Source organism: Electrona antarctica (genome assembly GCF_951216825.1).
Source record: "Electrona antarctica genome assembly, contig: scaffold_507, whole genome shotgun sequence".
NCBI classification, from domain to species: Eukaryota; Metazoa; Chordata; class Actinopteri; order Myctophiformes; family Myctophidae; genus Electrona; species Electrona antarctica.
In genome coordinates, this window is record NW_027637561.1 from 57,501 (window position 1) to 77,226 (window position 19,726).

At 48.0% G+C, this 19,726-nt stretch overlaps 1 protein-coding gene across 1 annotated transcript in view; it reads right to left on the reverse strand.

The window, feature by feature from the left end:
• LOC306918834 (homeobox protein Meis2-like) overlaps nt 1-19,726 on the reverse strand; it is a gene marked incomplete at its 5' end in the record, with an annotated part of 74,938 nt that overhangs the window by 51,464 nt on the left and 3,748 nt on the right. The window contains 2 exons of the mRNA XM_079531689.1: nt 12,094-12,239; nt 13,392-13,453. Coding sequence (XP_079387815.1) covers nt 12,094-12,239; nt 13,392-13,453 — 208 coding nt within the window. The remainder of the gene's footprint in view (nt 1-12,093; nt 12,240-13,391; nt 13,454-19,726) is intronic.

Here is a 19,726-nt window from a genome sequence, read left to right on the forward strand (position 1 = left end):
AGTTATCTTTGCTTAAGCACACATCTTTTTTTCTTTTTTACAGTCAAGAAAAGTCTTCTCTTAGTCTTTTCTCATCTTGTTTTTTTTTTTACCCCACTTTTCATCTGAGCACTCCACATTTATTTACTTAATTCCAGTCAAACTGTGCTTTAAAGAGATCCTCTCAGTTTGAGTCCAAATAACCTAAAATGATCCGTGACGTGTCACGCCACGTTCCCGTCTTCCGTAGGCTTCATTAGTTTTTAATATCCAGCCGAGGAAAGGAGGGGAAAATGGCGTGGAGATAATCAATGGAAAGGGACCAGTAGCCTATTAATCTCCCCCAAAGGATTGTGGGTTAATACACGCTCTTGCATAGGCAAACGTGGCTGTGTGGCGAAACACATCTGTCTGCCTGGATGGGCTACTTAATGAAACAGCCAGCCTCTGGCTGCTGAGATGGATGTCGTTCCCCCAGTGAAAAATGAGTCTCCCTCTCTCTCTCTCTCTCTCTCTCTCTCTCTCTACGCTCAGGCAGAGGCACAGATGATAGGGCTCCATTCAATTCACTGGAGACCTGACTGTGTCCCCGCGTGAGAGCAGCTTTAACAATGTGGGTGCCAGGCAGGACAGGCAACGCATGGCCACCAGAGCACGGCCTCGTCGAGATCATATCGGAGACTCCTAATACGAACAAGAGACTTGACTGATCTGGGAACGAAAGAGCGGGGCAGCACAGAGAGAGAGAAAAGGGGAAGAGGAGTAGTACAGTAGAGAGATAACGACGTAGAAAGAAAGGGGGGGGGGGGGGGGGGGGTACTGATAATGGTGAACCACCTGGGATTGATAAGCAAAGTGTGTGTGTGTGTGTGTGTGTGTGTGTGTGTGTGTGTGTGTGTGTGTGTGTGTGTGTGTGTGTGTGTGTGTGTGTGTGTGTGTGTGTGTGTGTGTGTGTGTGTGTGTGTGTGTGTGTGTGTGTGTGTGTGTGTGTGTGTGTGTGTGTGTGTGTGTGTGTGTGTGTGTGTGTGTGTGTGTGTGTGTGTGTGTGTGTGTGTGTGTGTGTGTGTGTGGTGTGAGACAGTGTGTGAGATGACCCCTGGTCAGGGAGTCCTGTAACAGGAGCTCACCTCCGGTTCTGCGAGCCCTTCTCTCGCTGCGCTAAACAGCCACCTGAAGACAGGATTAGCCATTGTGACGCGGCCCCAGAGGTAACCGAGATACACCTCCGGGGACAGACATGAAACGCACACTGTCACGTGTTGCAGGGACGCGGCCAGGTGAGGAGAGGTAGAGAGAGGTTGGAACAGAGCGAGAGAGAGAGGGGTGAAAAGGCTGGGGAGGAGGAGAAGACAAGGAGGAGACGGGTGCAAACAGGACACCTATAAGAGGATACAGTTGTAATGTAGAGCCGCGCCGAGGTGACGGTGTCGCCGCTCTTTGCTGTCGTCTAGTGAAAACAACAGCACAGCCCAGGACCCCAACTGCTGCCTTGGGGTGGCCGAGATTTGTGCCTGTATGGAAATTAATGCCTGCTTGCAGCAGGTTGAGGATTCACCCTCTGACACTGTGTATATTTGTGCATGTGTTTGCGAGTGTTTGTGTGTGTGCGCGCGCGTGTAGCCCTGCACGTTGGCACACATGAGTGCGCGTGCTGTACTGTGACGAATGAGCGGCACTTAATTTGCGACTGATTATGCGGGCTGCGGGTCCCCTAAACCCCTTTGAACTTGTAATTGCCGCTGTTTTCAATAATGAACATTAAGAGGGATTCAGAAATGTGTGGCTAATTGCAGGTTTGCCCCCTGCTTCTTATTTATTTTTAATTCTCCATTTTTCCTCCGTCTTCGCGCGGCATGAGGAGGCGGAGCCGAAGGAGTTGTGGTAAGAGGAGGAGGAGAGCCCGAGAGGGAGGCTGACGGTTTGGAGGCAGCATGCGCGGCAGTCGTCGCGCCAGCTCCCCCTTTATCTAAATAATTGTACAAGCTGGTTTATGGGGTTTAGAGAGGCGCTTTTTGTGTGAGTCGCTGTAGCCCCGGGGATATACGGGGACTGGCTTTCCCCTCGATCAATATTCACACAGATTCACATCTGGAGCCAAGGCCTGCTCTGCTTAGATTTGGATTTATTTATTTATTTCTTTTTGATTTCTTTTTTTCCTTATTTTTCTACAGTTCCCTTCTTACCCTTTTTTTCTATTTCTTATCAGTGAGCGGTGCAAGCTTTTTTTTTTCTTCATACAAGCGGCTGCTCTCTATCGGAGACGCTCGTCTGTAGCACCTCCCTACATGATCTTAGAAGATGTTGGCCGCCAAAGAAATCCAGAGCTCTGAAGTTGAACTGGGTCTGCTGGCCTGTATGAATAACAGACATAACAGATAGTACAACACATGGTGCAATTCATGTGAGGCAGTGCTAGTCATAGAAGTGCATTGTGGGTAAATTCTGGAGGTGAAGGCTCGGAGGGTCCACTGAGGCCATTGAGTCGGGGGAAGGATACACGCAACAAATTGACCTGCTCGGCTTCACTCTTTGATGTGGACCGCTGCACTCCTAGAGAGAGAGAGTTGTCCATATGCCCAGGAAGGGAAGATGAGAGAATATATTGATGAAAACAAGTAGAGAGGACGAGAGCGAGGAAAGTGGGGTGAGAACAAGAGACATGTAGCTCCCAGTTATAAGGACCCTGCTGTGAAGGGATCCCACCGCCTTGCCCCTGGACTAAGCACTGAGTCAAACAAAAGCATACGTTTGAGAGGAGCTGAACAAAATGGCAAGAGTGGGATTTGGTACAGTCAGGGTCCCATGATGACAAGCCAAAATGTTGAAGCACGGGCCCCGTTTTTGATTTCTGGTCCATGCTTCGATCCCTCACAACCTTTTTCCCTTTTACTTCCTCCCCCCTCCTTTTATCTTGGTTTGCTGCTTCCATGCTTATGCTGTTGTCTTTCCCCCCCGCACCTTCACTCTCTGGGTGTGAGTGAGATGAATATCAAACCAGGACTAGAGCAGCTTGGAGGCCTGCAGCAGCTGAATCTCATTGGCCTCCATGGTCACCAGGATGCAGCAGCCACTGCTCCGCTACATCATAGCCTATGGGGGGGGGGGGGGGGTTGTGTGTGTGTGTGTGTGTGTGTGTGTGTGTGTGTGTGTGTGTGTGTGTGTGTGTGTGTGTGTGTGTGTGTGTGCGTGTGCGCACATCTGAAATCCAAATCCCCCTCCTGTAATACATTTTGTTTTGAGTAAGATAACCTCAAAAGTGCAGAAACAGGGGAATGCCGAGGAATCAGCTGCCGTCGTAATAATCCTGTTTTTTCCACTGTGCAGTATCCTAGACAGGCCAATCTACTCCCTTGGCACACATGACATCATCGAGCCCCATTTCCCCAAGTGTCAGCAAAGCCTGGTCCAGGCCAATGGATCGATGTTATGGCTACAGTAGTTGTGGGTTGGGTTGGGTTGGGGGGAGGGGGGGGGGGGGGGGGTTAGTTAGGGTGGCTGGCTGCTGTGTTCTCACTGGAGCATTGGACCTTAACCCATTTAAACCTGAGGCCCACTCTAAAAAAAAAGGCTTCTAACAGTTTTCTGAAAAACCTATGTTTCTATGTCAGTGGTGCTCAACCTTTTTCATGTCAAGGACCCCCAGAATTATCTGTATTCGACTCCCATCTGAAAATATGTTGTTCCAGGGACCCCCCAGAAGAAGCAAAGATTTGAGTTAAAAATGTTTGCTCTGAAGATTTTTCAAAAATAGCAGATCTACAAGCTCGTAGCTTGTAGATCTGCTATTTTTCAATGGCTAAAGTATAACATACATGTAATGCTTTAAACACCATAGGGGTTCCCGTCCTGAACGGGCTAAAGAAGTCTCCACAGCTGTGTGTGTGTCCCTGGCGAAAGTCTCTCCACGTGCAGTTGTGAGTTTATAAATCTGACTGCCCTTCTCTGTTTGCCTTCCGCTCCGGTCAGGGCATGTGCAGTCACCTCTACAAGGGGCCGCTTGGCCTCACGCTGGGCTCCTGCAGCCTCCGTGAGGAGACGCTCTCAACTCACTGTGTTCCTCTAAATCACGGGTTTTCAACCCTTTTCATATAAGGTCCATTATGTATTCAGCATTTGCTCCACGGACCACCATTTGAGCCTCTCAGACCCAAAATGTACAATATTTTGTTATGGTTGGATAAGATCTTGTCCACAATTCCATGCTGTATTGATGTTAACTTGGTACCATAGGAGAGATAATAGGCAAACTTTGATAAAAAAAACCTGATTATTTTACATTATCTAATTGTGTAGATTTCTTGTAATGCAGATGTTTAACAATAATTTAACTCTTGAGAGTGTAAAATGAAAGCAAATGGACCCATAAGGGTCCATTTGGTTTCACTTTCACATTTGGTTTCACTTCACTCTCTCAAGAGTTACCGACAGTTAATGATGGAGAGTTACCGACTCTCCATCATTTAGCTGAGGACACCTGGAACCACTGCTCTACATATATGGTGCTTATTACACATATTTTCAGTTGTTGTTGTTGTTGTAGTCTTATTGGAGAACATGTTGGTTGCTTTTTTTGCTTTTTGGCAAGCGCTGTGGAGTTTCACGTGGCTTAATCACCTCCAAACAGTGTGTGAACGTGTTGTAAACAGCCCCTTAGCGAAAGCACTCATTTCTGCTACTTCATTAAACAACCTGCGTTGAACAGCAGGCATGGAAATTAACAGGGAGGGAGGGGAGATGGGAGGGTTCCAGCACCAGGGGGAGGAGAGAGGTGGTTAATAAAAACAGGTATCCCTGCATTCCCATAATACATGGCTGATCTCTGGGATAAACAAAAGCTTGTGGAAATGAATAACTATAGAAACAACGAGCATCAGCTCAAAGGATTGATGAATTCAGATGAGTTCCTTTGAATTATTCTCTTCAGTGCCTTGCATATCCACGTGCACATGTGCACACACATACAGTACTTTATATAAACTGTAATGCGCGCAGGCAAAATGTGGCATGCTTTATAATGTCAATGAATGCCACACAGGGTTGGCCCGGCTTTGAAGTGGGACTATGACTGATCTGGATTAGGGGGCAAAGTGTAAAGGTCTGATGGCGGAGCATGAAACGACTCACGGCCATTACATTCTAATGCTTTGCTAAACCGCTAGAACAGTTAGCGTCCATGCCAAGGAGCACTGTAAATACGGCTTTGTCAATCACAGGGCATGCGATACACTAACACCACTGGGAATTACTGTAGAAGGATTCTAGTGTGAGACGCCAAAGGTTGATGTTGCTTGTCGTATAATTATACAGCCGGCAAGAGAAGTGGGAGTTACTGGATCCTGCCTTCTAAACTTTCAGCCCTGTGTTTTTTTTCCCCCCTTACTCCTTTCTATTCTCCTCATCTATGAAAAACCCTATTGTTGTTAATGCAAAGGTGATTATGTGTAAGCCCACGAGGGAAAGTCAAAGAACATAACTCGGGCATTTAATTCTTAAGCACCTTTGGTTGTGTATGTTTTATTTTTCCATCCGTTTCCGTCACCTCTCCCGAGCTCTTACTACGGGATCCATCCACACTGTGGCAGCCCCAATGAGGTTGCCAGGCTGGGGACGAACAGATGGCAGACTAAGGTGACTTGTGTCTCTGTTTTCCAGGGTCGCTGAGCAGCCAGAACTACAACACGGCATCAGACAATAGCCCAGCACTAGACCCCAACACCCCCCCATGACTTCACTCACAGCCAAGCTAAATATCAACGGCTCTCAAAATGTATTGTCATTACATTAACTTCTGTTTTGTAAACACCCGGCATGCACGCGCAAAGCAATAAGTATTAAAAAAAAAGAAAAAAGAGAGAAAGAACGAAGGTGTGGAATTTTCTCTCTCTCTCTCTCTCTCTCTCTCTCTCTCACACACACACACACACACACACACACACACACACACACACACACACACACACACACACACACACACACACACACACACACACACTTGGGCAGTGGCAGTGAACCGAACTGTCGCCTGGGTTGCCACGGGTGACTGGAGAGCTGACTTCTGGGCTCCGAGGCAAACGAGCACATGACAGATTAGTGTGTGGGCCTCCTCCAGACCTCCACCTCTGTGACCCTTAGGAGAGCCCCCACCCCTTCCCTCTTTACTCCTCCTAACCCCCTGCTTTTACCCCTGAACCCCCTCTGCCTTTCCACGCTCTTACACTCCTCCCTCTCCTTATCCAACCTCACAAAACAACCTATAAGGAAGGACCCTCGTCAGCCAGAAGCAGCACTGAGACTCGTCGACGTGTTTTCCTTCACAATAAAGCAAAACGTCCTGAAATGACAAACTTGCGTTCTGTAACGGTACAGTTTTGACAGTTTTTAAGTGTGAGTTAACCTAAATCTGAGAACCTTAACAGAGTAATTACACTATATCACAGAGCAAGAAGAGCCAACTAAACAAAGTGTGGTTAAAAAATAGAATAAAATACTCATATCCATCGCGTACCGGAAAAATAATGTAGGCGGCGGCAAATATGGAATAAACAGCACTCAGCGGTTGTGTAAAAGGAGGAAGACGTTGTGTATTTCAAAACTGTTTGCAGATGTGTGTCTCCACCAGTTAAATGCTGCTTGTACTGAGAACAACACATGTGGATTAGAAGGACCGGAGGAGCTTAAACAAAACTGGGGATACTACAGGGCTATATGTTTAGTCTACTCAAACAACATGCCCTCTCTTTTGGAGGGATGGACTTGTGCACTTGTTTATCGTATGGGACAAACATCCGTTGCCAGGGTTTGGCCTAGCCCAGCACCCATGTCTTGTGAATGACCCCAGCCGGCTCTTTTTATGTGTTTCTATAAAAGGGCGGTCGAGGGAGCAGCTCTCATTGCAGGGCTCGACCTGACGATGACACCCTGTTGTCATGGAGACTAATGCTATGTTGGACCCGAGATTGGAGGTTGTGTTGGGGTGGGGGGTGGGGGGGAGAACCACTGTCCCCAGCGTATTCTAAACTAATGATGTTTGTGACACAATGAATGCACTCGCATCCTCACAAAGTGTGACGTGTGGTGTCTCTGTCATTAACCCCTGAATTAACAGGGTTCATATGGCCACTGCGGCATCCATTCTGTATCGTTGCCAAGTGTTACTATTGACGGGGATGTTTGTGCAACCAATTTAGCTCTACTTGCAATGATTTTCAATGGGCAACGTACGAGCATTCCTATCCCTGCTGAATGAGATGTTCACATTACCCATGAGTAACTCCCTACACTCTGGCTTAACTGAAAATAGTCAACAGCCACGGTCAACGGTCAGTTATGCTCCAACATAAATGGCAATGGAATGCTTATCCTAATAACAAATGTATAAAGAGCGAAACAGTTATAAGGCTTGGTTCCAAGGTCCGAGGACCTCCAAAATGGATGGGGGATATATCACTTCCCTTTCAGGGAGCCCAGGGGAGCAATACACCTGGATTAGCAGCTTAACAGCATTTCCCCAAACACCCAGGCCAAAGGCTGGCCCGGCACACAACCTGAGATGCTTGATGCCTGAGAGTGCTACCTACTTACTGATCTGACTGACCCCCCCCCCCCCCCCTCCACACACACACACACACACACACACACACACACACACACACATGCACACACACACACACACACACACACACACACACACACACACACGTGCACAAACTCTCTTTGGAGCTGGCTTGCTCCTGAGGTCCCCCTATTTATTTTCATAGGTGTTTGAGGGTTTACACTAGTCAAAAGACAAGGCCAGGGCCAGGAGTGGTATCTTTGTATCTGAGTGCTTCCTGTTTTCATTGCAGGGCCGACCCTTGTCTTTACAGGGCCAAGCGAGGGCTAGCGGGGGGGAGGCTGCGAAGGAAGAGCAGGGGAGGAGGGGGGCGTGCCAAAAGGCTAATTGAGAGATCTCTGAGTTTGTCTTTGCCAATGAAAGGGCATCACCTTTTAACTACAATAAGAAAACCCCTCACACCATCTCTTTGTCTGTCTCTGTCTTGTCTATCTTTTTCAGCCAGCACAACCCTCTTTTCTACTCTTATCTAATGCTCCGTCTATCTATCCGTGTGCGCCTCTCTCTCTCTCTCTCTCTCTCTCTCTCTCTCTCTCTCTCTCTCTCTCTCTCTCTCTCTCTGTGTCCCTCTCCATTCTATGCCTCCCTCACTTTTGAAGTGCAGTAGAACATTTTACCCCTAACAGAGAAGTTTACCTTTCTGATAACATAATCTCCCTGTAGTATTGAAAAGCTTATACCAACAGTCTGGGATTTCCCTTCCCCTAATGTGACTGGAAGACATCCAGAAACTCATGGAAAGGGAGGGCGAGTCACAGAACAGATTGAGAGAGAGAGATGGAGAGAGAGTGGGGCGGATAGACGGGGACAGAGGGCATGGAAAGAGGGTGGGTGGTGGTAGACGCTCTCTGACCCTGTTCTGCCAGCGAACACCAGCTGATCTGTCCAGCCGTTTGCCAATTACATTTGGGGCATTTAAGGTTGCAAACCTGCATGCTCCCTGATGCAAGTGGGTATAGGCTCCACATGAATGGAGCCAGGCTTATCACAGTGCCTTCGTAGATTTAATGTGTATTCATTACATATTATGTGATCTCCTTTTAGTTCACAAGACAGTGCGGTCCTCCAGGATGACAGAAAGTTGGCCGGCAGGGTCGGTCGCGGGGGATCATCGGGCCGAGGGCAAGTGCCAATTGAGATGAGGCTATTTTCCATACGTGATTGTTATGAAGAAAGCCATCCTGCTATTTCTCCCAGGAGAGTGTGAGGTCAGGGTGAGCCCAGGGGAGGTGGGAGGGAAGAGGGGGGGGGGTTGCGCGATTTTGTTATACTGAATCCAAAAGCCAACAATCGCTACTGTTGGCCTGTGTTGTTTTTCTGTGTGTGAAAGTGGGGCGGGGGGGTCCCCAGCTTTTGAGCCTTTCAGAATAGGTGACAATGGCTGGATGTTGAGAACATATGTAGAGAGACCCCTGTGGTTCATGGAAGAGGAGCTCCATGCTGGCCCCCGCCGTTTGAGAGAAATACAAGGCCACTCTTTTCACTCCTCACCCCTCAGTTAATGAATGCATGAAGGGTAGAATGCCACTATAGGGCCATTCAGGGGCCAAAGTCCCCACCAATTCACCCTTGCACAAATGCATCCAGCAATGGAAAATACAAAATTGCTTAACAAATTAAAATAAAGGAGAATGGCTAATGGCCTGTGCGTACGTGTGTGCGTGCGTGTGCGGGTGTGTAGGAGAGGGAAAGAGAGTGTGCATCTATGCCTGGGTGGGGGTATTGGATAGAGAGAATTGAAGGGGGATAATTCAATTAGTCGTCTTCCTCAGTAGAGAAACGAATGCAGGTTAGAAGGACGGGATTATTACTTGTACAAGACTGGCCAGGGCTTTTCACAAAAGAGACAAAGATTAGAGGGAACATCTACGAGACGGAGAGGTGATAAAGAGCTCTAGTTTTTCTGAATTAACCAACGCCATTTAAAATCTCCCCTGTGCCCAACTTATTGCATCCCCCACCCACACACACACACACACACGCACATGCACGGCATACCCATGCACATTTTTCTCTTTTCGAGCCTTTCAATTGAATTTTAAAACAAAGCACTTCCAAAAGCTCCCTGTGTGCGTCACCGCTCTTTCTCTATGGAGCAGCAGAGAGCTAGAGCCATGCGTGCGAGGGGTTGGGTGAGGGACAGGAATTCCTCGAGTCACCAGCGAAGATGCCTAATGAACGCCCAGCGAAGCACGAGGCTCCTATGAACATATAGAAGATAGAAGTGTGTTGATGTGTTTTCATACCGGTACTAGTAGGTGTACAACGAGAGTAAACCTAGTCGGGTCACTTAAAGGAGGCATCTGTTTCCTCCTTTCTTTGCCCATTATTTTTCTCCTCTTTACACATAAACCACACAGTCTAATCCAAGCTCAGGGTAGAGGGAAAAAAAGAACTAGAAAGAAGAAGAAGAAGACGAAAAAAAAAGAATCTTTCTTTGAAAAAGAAGAGAGAAAAGAGTTTTTTTTTGGTTTCTCTCTAAGACTGCCTCCCTCCACCTCTGAACGAGGGCCTGTTTTGCAAGGTTTGGCAAGAGATTGAGAAAGAGAGAGAGTGAGAGAAATCTCCAGCCAGGGAGAGATGGAGCTGTGAACAGCTGTGAAGTCATTTTGATAATGATGAGGATAATAAGCGTGCGGCCCAGCGCAGTGGAGCTGCTAAGGCCTGCAAAGGCTCAGGGCTTTGCTGTTGCAGCTTCACTGCTTCTGAATAGATAAAAGTGATTAAAGCACTCCTGATTATCCCTGACCAATATGTAATGGATTTACAGCCCTCGCAATTAGGCCGTATTTGCTGGCCACTCATTACTTGGGCTTTGGGGTTAGGTAATCAGGGTACGGGGGGCTTTTGGGCCAGGGAGCAGCCACTGCGATGGAGTGGGGGGCTGCACTTGGGGCACCTGACCCGCTTAAGAAAGTGGATCATCCCCAAGGCTAAAGCCTGATTTGTACTTGGTTGTGCATCGTGTCGCTCGTAGAAAATAGCCGACATACAAGCTCTCAATGTGTCACACTACAACGCCTTGGGAGCTTCCACATCTATTATTTTTGAAGCAGCGCACAACTAAGTATACAATTTACAATTACAATTCAGGCATTTAGCAGAAGCTCTTAATCCAAAGCCACTTACAGTAAGCAACAACAACACATGGTAATACATCAAATACAAGCTAAGAACCTAACATCCGTCTATAACAGTAGAATATCTACAGTATATAAAATATATAAAAAGTATAAATCAGGCTTAGAGCTCTACACGTTGCCCTCCTCCAACACATACAAATGCACACACTCTCTCTTTTTCTGTCTCGCTCTACCTCTACCTCTCCACCCCTCCCCTCCCCCCTGTGTCACCCCTCCTTCCCTGGGACAGGCCTGGCAGCCACGTGCTCAGACAGCAGCTTGTGTGTCCTGGCCTGGCCACCTCCTTCTGAAACCTGACCTGCCCGGCAAAATCAATACAGCCCAATGTTCTGATAATGTCCTGACATTAGAGAGGGTGGAGGGTACATGTCCCCCATCCCCCTCTGCTTTGTAAGACAGATATTGGTGCACGTACACGTACACACACACACACACACACACGCACACACGCACACACGCACGCACGCACACAGAGACGAGAGCAGCCTGATTCCTTGTTTGAATTCATGTGGCCTTTTAAATATTTCATCACAGACATTGTAGCGTCACCGTGCTTAGTGAAGTGACTGAGCCATTGTCAGATGTTGTCTGACTGAGCTGTTTGGCAAACAAACAACCTCCTCTCTGCAAAGGAGAGGAAAGAATCTTAGCACGCACGCTCTCAACCCCGAACATGAGGCGGAAGCTTGTGAAGTCGAATCCATGCGAAAATCTTGAAAATGATCATTGACAAGGCAGAACACAGACAGCCACGTGCACCCGGCAACATGTGTTGACCGCAGTTCTACAACATTAAAGATATGCGATCACTTTAAAGTCGGTACGCTGCGCAAATAAATACAGTTTTTCTTTATCTGCCATGTGTCAGAGACACTAAGGAAAACCTTGCCTTGAACTCAAACCTGCACGCAAGCCCACACAAACATTCACTCACACATAATCATCCCTCGATAAACATCACCCTTACACTGCCCTTACGTCACAAAAACATTCCTTTCTAGGCCAAATAAACAGTGCAACTCATATTGATGCTAGATGTCATAGAGTGTTTGACAGACGCACCTCTTTTCCCATGCAGAGCTGTGCTGAGCAGAGTAAACTGTCTGCACTGATTAGGTTGACCTGGTCAGCTGTGTCCCTCTGACAGGTGGTTGACAGGCGAGCATCACAGCACTGCCATCACTCACCCACTCACTGATGACTATTTGACAGGTGCACACACACAGCGCGCACAAGTGTGTGTGTGTGCGTGTGTCAGTATATTTCCTTTTTAATATTTGGGGTGGACTCGAGCCATGTAGAGTTTCTTAAGTCTTATCCTATGACGCTCCTGCAACACACATAAGTTGTGGTGCTTACCGTGAGATGCTGGAATAGCCACGCCCTCATGATGTTGGTGGCCACCTTGGGGAAGATGCCGCGCTTTTTCTGCCTCTTCTTATCTTTGTCTGGGTCATCGTCGTCTCCCGTGCCTGGCGATGCCACGCTGTTGTCTAAGCCATCTCCTGGACAGAAACCAAAGCCGGGGTCAAATAACAGCCAGTGGCGCACACCAAACACTCACAACCAGTGGTGGAAAAAGTACTCAAAAGTATCAATGCTGCACTACAGAAATTCTCCGTTACAAGTAAAAGCCCGGAATAGAAGTAGAAGTACAAAAACTAAAAATTGTACTTAAGTACAGTACTTAAGTAAATGTACTTTCCACCACAAAAACAACTCATTGTGACATAACTATGTGGCCTCCCAGTCCAGTCTGTAGCTCTAGAATGTAAGCTGCATAATATGAACGGAATCGCAGAAATCACAAGGCGATGTTCAGTGGCGAAGCATTTTTGTACAGGCTGGTGGTGTGTGGTGATGGTCTACTCTACACCTCAGTTTGGCCAGATGGAAATAACCATATTTATACTTAACCAATAACAACACACATTTTTCACCAGAACAATGTTGGTGAAACTTAGATTTTCCCATAGAAAATGTCTTACATGAATAGATTGTCAACTATGACCCAACGTACTTCATGAGTTTCACTTTTACTTCACAAGGCATTTATACCAATTCAGGATTTCATAGCCAAAGGTAGTTCTGTTTTGTGACGTTATAAATGCACATAATGGAATGGAATTGGTCTACTTTTGTAGGTCCAGACATGTATACACACATACATACATACACACCGTATTGTCCCAAATATAAGACGACTCTGATTATAAGACGACCCCCATTTTTCAAACTAATTTCTGGAAAAATAACATTGAATGTCAACTAGTTTAGTCTCCGATTATAATACGACCCCGTTTTATATTCAGGCCAATAGGGTACTACAATACAGTACATACATACATATGTATACATACATACAGTACATACATACAGTACATACATACATACATACATACATACATACATACATACATACATACATACATACATACATACATACATACATACATACATACATACAAACAACACTGTTCTAGAGATAGCTTGGCTTATGGCCACGGCATAAAAAAAGTAAAGTCAACACACGATAAAGCACAACCAATGCACACAAAGCCAGCGCCGAACCCAATGAAAGATGGATACACAGGTAGATAAGCTCCGTGAACTAGAATTCAAAAGCACCACACTGAAAGGTAGCGGGCCTAGAGTACTCTGATAGAGCAGAGCCAAGGTAGTGTGGTGAAGTTTATGGAGGTAGGGGGATTTAGAGGGCCTTAGACAAAGGCCCGTACAGAGGGAGAGGGGTTTACACAGAGGCCTAGCTGAGTTGTTCTATACCCCAGAGCACGGGAGAGGGGAATGGGGGTTAATGACTGTAATGTTATGGTTGGACGCTGAAACACTAGGTTCCTCATTCCACTTTTACAGTAGGAGGAGAGCAGGGGAGGAAGAGAAAGAAAAGGGGAAGGCAGGAAGGACAAAGAGACTTCAAGTACAGTATTGGGTTGGACTCGTCATTAATTCAATTAAATTTGCATGGTTGACATAATGTAATGTGCTCATTTCTTCATCCTTTCTTTTTTCTTTTTCTTTTTTTGAAGACAGCCGAAGGGGACGTGTAGCATAATATTCACGACACAGTCATGCGCACGCACACACAAACACACGTACGCATGCACACGCACGCACGCACGCACGCTCGCACACACACACACACACACACACACACACACACACACACACACACACACACACACACACACACACACACACACACACACACACACACACACGACTGAAGTTGTAAATACAGGAATTGGGGTCATGCATTTGAGAAGTATACACAGACAATCGTCAGTGTTGTTTTATCCATTTGAAACTGTGTACAAATATAGCCAAATAATATGGGTACATTTGTAGTCTCAGACTTAAATTAACGCTGAGGATTTTTCAGTGTATGTTTGTTGAAGTAGGGATGTGAGTTGGGGATGATCATTGTTGCAATCCGATGCACGTAAAAATATCCCCCCCCCAACTCCTCTCCCCTCCCTTCACAGCCAACCCCTCCCCCTTCTGCTACGAGATTAGCATGACAGGGCAGCGGCGGCTTCGTCTGCATTAATGTCCGTCAGCGTTTGATTTCAGGGGGAAGACATGCGCAAAACGAGGCAGCCTCTCTTTCTTTAAACTAAAGTTTCCATCCTCATCCCTCACCCTTTGTCCTCCTCCCCTCTCTCTTCCTCTCTTCTCCTCTATGCTGGCATTAATTGTGCATTAGCAAAAATGATTTACTTTTAACAGTCATAGTTATTTTTTTCTTGCCCCCCGGGCACAAATGCCTTGAAAGCCTTCCTTGAGGGCATCTAAATTATGTATCTGAAAAACTCCTACACAGAGACAGAGAAAGGACCCCGACATCCTCAAAATTCTGACTCGCGTGTCTTCCTGTTTTTGGGGAGACATCAATCATGAGCACCTATACGAGCCCTAATCTCGCATAAATATTTGAACTAATAACATTAAAAATGGGGGAAAGAAAAGGGATCCGACTGGCGGTGTAATCAAATGCAAAATAAATGAAGAATACAAGGACAGTGGAGGCCTCCACTTCTAACTACTCTCTCCACGGCCCCTCCCCTTGTTTTTCTCTTTCTCTCTCTCTCCCCCCTCTCCCTCTCTCCCTTTCTTTTCTGTCTGTCTGTGTGCTGTGTTTTCCTTCCACATCATTAGTGTGGAGCCACACGAAAGAGGAAAACAGAGAAGTGCAGACTTTGCGCTCCCTGCGTGAAGTAAAAGAAGCAACAGCCCCTCTGAAGGACATATGGGATTGGGGGGGCATGGAGTATGGGGTGTTGTAATTGTAGAATGGGCATTCATTAGCAGCAAATGCCATAAATCCCAGGCTAAGTACGAATCCTTGTTCAGGAAAGCTTAAAACAATAAACTTGGGTCCGCCTGTAGCCCTTCCCTGACCATGAGGGGCTTCCTGCGAAATGCGACCCAGACGGAAGACAGGCTAGCTCTTAACTCCCCCAGTTTGCTTCTGAACTTCAATAACAACACCACTAGTCGAGCTGTGACTTATTAACCCCCGCCACCCCACAGCCCCTTCCTTCAAAGCACTGCTTTTGAATAATGTTGATACACACTTTGGTTGTTTGTTTGTGCACCACTAGGTTTTGTGTTGATTTTCAAGCTAGTCTCCAAATCCCTCTCATGCTGTGAGCAGTCAAGCTCATCCAGTGGAACCACACAGTGGCCAAAAGGCTGGCAGATTAATTTTATTGACGTTTCCATTTTCACTGCAATGCGATAGCCTCCCCCTGGCCAGGGCCGGAGCGACCCATGCGTATTTACAGACTGACCTGTCACTTCATTACCCAGCATGCTCGCTGCCTCCTGCCCTAGCCCGCAAGGGTGAAACCAGACTCCAAGGCTTTCAGCTCCTCTCCCTCTCTTTCTCTCTCTACATCCCCCCCCCCCCCTCTCTCTCCACACTACCACACTCTCACACACACATGGACACATAGAATGTACATGTGTGCACAGAGCGGCCGAGCTGCACGCAAACACGGATCTTGTGTAGGCTACACTGAGAGTTGCTCTCCCGGACTATATGTACACATAAGTGCACATCGCAAATAGACAGAAACTGAAAGCAAACCAAAGAGGTGGAAATAATCAAAGAAATTATGATTCTGGGTGAAACGAGGTGAAGGTGGAAGAAAAAATGAAAGAAAGAAGACAAAGGAAGGAAGGGAGAAAAAAAGACAAGCAAGGAAAGAATGAAAGACACGCAAAGAAAGAAGGCCCAAGTTGCACAACCTCATTACATCTAAAGGAGAGCTGGTGCTTTGCATCCACCCCTCCCTCCCCTCACCACCACCACCTCCTTTTCTTAGGAGCCAGAGAAGGAACGCTTCAGGGCAAATTGTCCCAAACGCTAATGGCTTCTGACTGTTCCCTGGCAACTCTGCCATTCTAACCTGTGTGGATGTGTAGTCTGAAAAAATGGGGAAGGGGGGAAAAAGTGCAGGGCAGAGCAATGGGGGAAACGTCCCATCATCTGCCCATGTGACACAGATGGGGGGGTGGGGGTGGCTATTAGGAGGCAGGCGAAGGGCCTAGGGGAACCGAGGTGCTGGAGTGTAGCCCCAGGCACTTTTGGAAAAGCAGCGCCCTTGGAGACAGAAAAAAAACGAAAGATAGCCCTCCCCACCTTATCCCACTCTCTCCCCCTCTCTCTCTTCCTTTCTTCATTCCCATTCCTTCTCTCTCTCTCTCTCTCTCTCTCTCTCCCCCATCATCCACTCATGTTCTCTCTCTAGCTTGACTTAAAGTGTCCACAACGAATGTAGTATGTGCTTGTTTTCATATGCACAGAAATTGGGAGAAGGCATGATTGGGTGAAGGGGGGTTGGGGTGGCCGGGGGGTGGGGTGACCGGATACGATGAGAGAAATCAAGTGAACGTTCTACCTCGCAAACAAACAAGAGCCCAGTGCGAGAGAACATTGCGCGCACACACACGTACATTCCCCTCCTCTCATCACCATTGGGGCGGTTATTAAAAATGCATCCAGATATTTCTCCCTGCGAGTAAATTGCTCTCTGGGCTGAGCTCATTAACGGGCTGGGATAGGACTGTAAACACACTGCAACCATGCTCGTGGCTAATGCTAGCATGAATAACACCGGCTCATTCAGGGTCACTTGTGCGTCCCTTAAAACAGATTCTGTGCACACAGGTTTTGCTATCGTAGGCTTCAGCACATCTCTCAATGCAGACTGTCTCTGTAGACTCTCTGTAGAGAGCACGGTGACGGTGGACCTGAGGCGAGCCCTAATGACTCTGGAGAACGCACTTCACTGCTAGGAAGGTACAAGCACGGACCATTATGTGCCCTATGACTTATGTGTGTAACACATGGTGTGGCTCTATCGGTACGCCAAGAATCCTGCTCCACCAGCACGCACGCACATTCCGCCTCACCACCACTCTACAATTGCAATATACCCACACATGAATGAGTAATAACTTGTCAATAGTTGAGAAACACACACTCAAGGCCACTCATGGCCTGCACACGACACACTTATTGGTCGCCCATACTTGTACTGTGTGTGTGTGTGTGTGTGTGTGTGTGTGTGTGTGTGTGTGTGCGTGTGCGTGTGTGCACGTGTGCGCGCACGTGTGTGTGCGTGTGCGCGCACGTGTGTGTGTGTAATATTCGAAGGCCGAGTGCTGGATTTGCACCGGGAGGCCCCGGCGTTTGTTTCAGGGTAATGAAGCGAGAGTGTGGAGGCAGTGGCTTACAGAGACTGTGGTTAAAGTGACTAATTACAAGAGACCCCCCACGCCCCCCTGTCAGCCTAAACCAGTCAGGCATGTTCACCCAGACTCACCCACACAACGAAGGGAGGGAGAGCGAGAGAGAAATGAAGATCGTTACAGATAGAGGGAGTGAGAGAGAGAGAGGTACATTGGGGTGGGGGGGACAGGGGCAAAGTCTAAGAAGTTTGTGACAGCAGGCGCTCTCCACCCTTGGCTCTCCACAGCGTCCTGGACCCCCCCACCCCCCACCCCACCACCCCTCCACCAACACCCTCCTATAACGCCACCTCTAGCCCCACTGGCTCAGCCCACAGAGAATGGAGAGAAAAGATGGGTTAGGGGCGGTCGGAGGGGTGGGCGGGTGGGGGCTTGGGATTTAGAACCTCTCTTTTCCTTCTCTTTCTCCTCAACTTTTCAGCCGGCATAAGCGGCGTTTAGCACATTCAGTCCCCCAAATGGCTGCGAACGAGGCAAGCAGTGGGGGCTCTTCTTTTGTTGTCCTCCCGTTCTCCCTTTTATTTACTCAGGATTTATGCTGGGGTCTCTGCCGGCGCTGGGACCACATGCTCCCACTGATGCACACACACACACACACACACACACGCACACACACACACACGCACACACACACACACACACACACACACACACACACACACACACACACACACACACACACACACACACACACACACATGTGCGTGCACACGCACACACACACACACACACACACACACACACACACACGCACATGTGCGTGCACACGCACACACACACACACACACACACACACACACACACACGCACATGTGCACACACACACACACACACACGCACATGTGCACACATGCACATGCAGAGGCTCTAGTCTATTCACACTAGCAGGCAGTGGAATGGCTGGCCCTCTGTTGCTCTATGCCTACTGGGGATTACAGGTCTTCCAGTCCAAACCACATGCTAGCAATATGGTAAGCCCTCAAACACAGACACACACACACACACACACACACACACACACACACACACAGAGAGACACACACGCGCACGCACGCATGCACGCGAACAAGTACAATGCAATATAATGTAATCCCTGCTGATGAGAAAATACAACACTTCAGCACAATAGCTTGGTGAATGAACTGTTGACGATGACACAGACCGTCCCCCATCAGTGTGTCTGTGTCTTTGTGTGACCTTATTAATGACACACGGCCGACCGCATGGCCTCGTCTAGACTCTCACCCACATCCATACAGTACACAAGGCGTTCCTCAAGCGGAACCGCTTTAGTGTGGCCCGGGCGGCTACCGCGGCCAGTGTTTTACGCTGATTATTTCCTGATCTGTGCTTAAACAAGCGGCAGCCACCCACCCACCCACCCACCCCGCCCCACACACACACACACACACACACACACACACACACACACACACACACACACACACACACACACACACACACACACACACACACACACACACACACACACCACCCCCATCCCATTGCCACTGGACCATAAAACAACAGCTTAGTAAACACCAAAAGCACGCTGACAAATTGGGAGTGCTACGGCCCGAGTCATTAACAACCCTAAAACCTGTCGGAGCAATTACAGCACAACGGCTCCCTCCCTCCCTCAGCAGGTCTCCCTGCCAAACTCAGGTGTCACTGCCCACTGCCTCCACCTCTTTAACCACCACCCCCCTTCCAACAACGCCACCTCTTCACCACAGAAGGGTTTGGTGGACGAACGAACAAGCTTTCACTCACTCCGTCCGTCCCCCCATCCAGAGCTAGCTTCGACCCCCACCCCGGAGGAACAGGCAGAGGGGGGGGGGGGGGGGGGGGCAAATCAACTCCATCTCAACACAGCTGCATCTGTATCCTGGGTGTTATGGCTGACTGAGTGGCTCCTTTTGCATGAGGCGTAATGCGTAGTTGTCTTCCACCGAAAAACACATCATTAAGTGTTCCCTTAAATGAAGTGGAATAAGAGCTTCTAATTAGATGGCTTTTTCTTTTTCGTCCTTTCCTCCCTTCGTTCCTCTTCTGCGTGTGAGGAAGCGACGCAGTCAGGCAGCAGGAAGGGAATGAGAGGAAGGGATGTGGAGTGTGTGTGTGTGGGAGGGGAGGGGGGGGGGGGGGTCGGTATTTGTTGGACAACTCCTCTACCTCCTCCCCTCTCCCCCGTCCTTACCAGCCTCACTCTCAG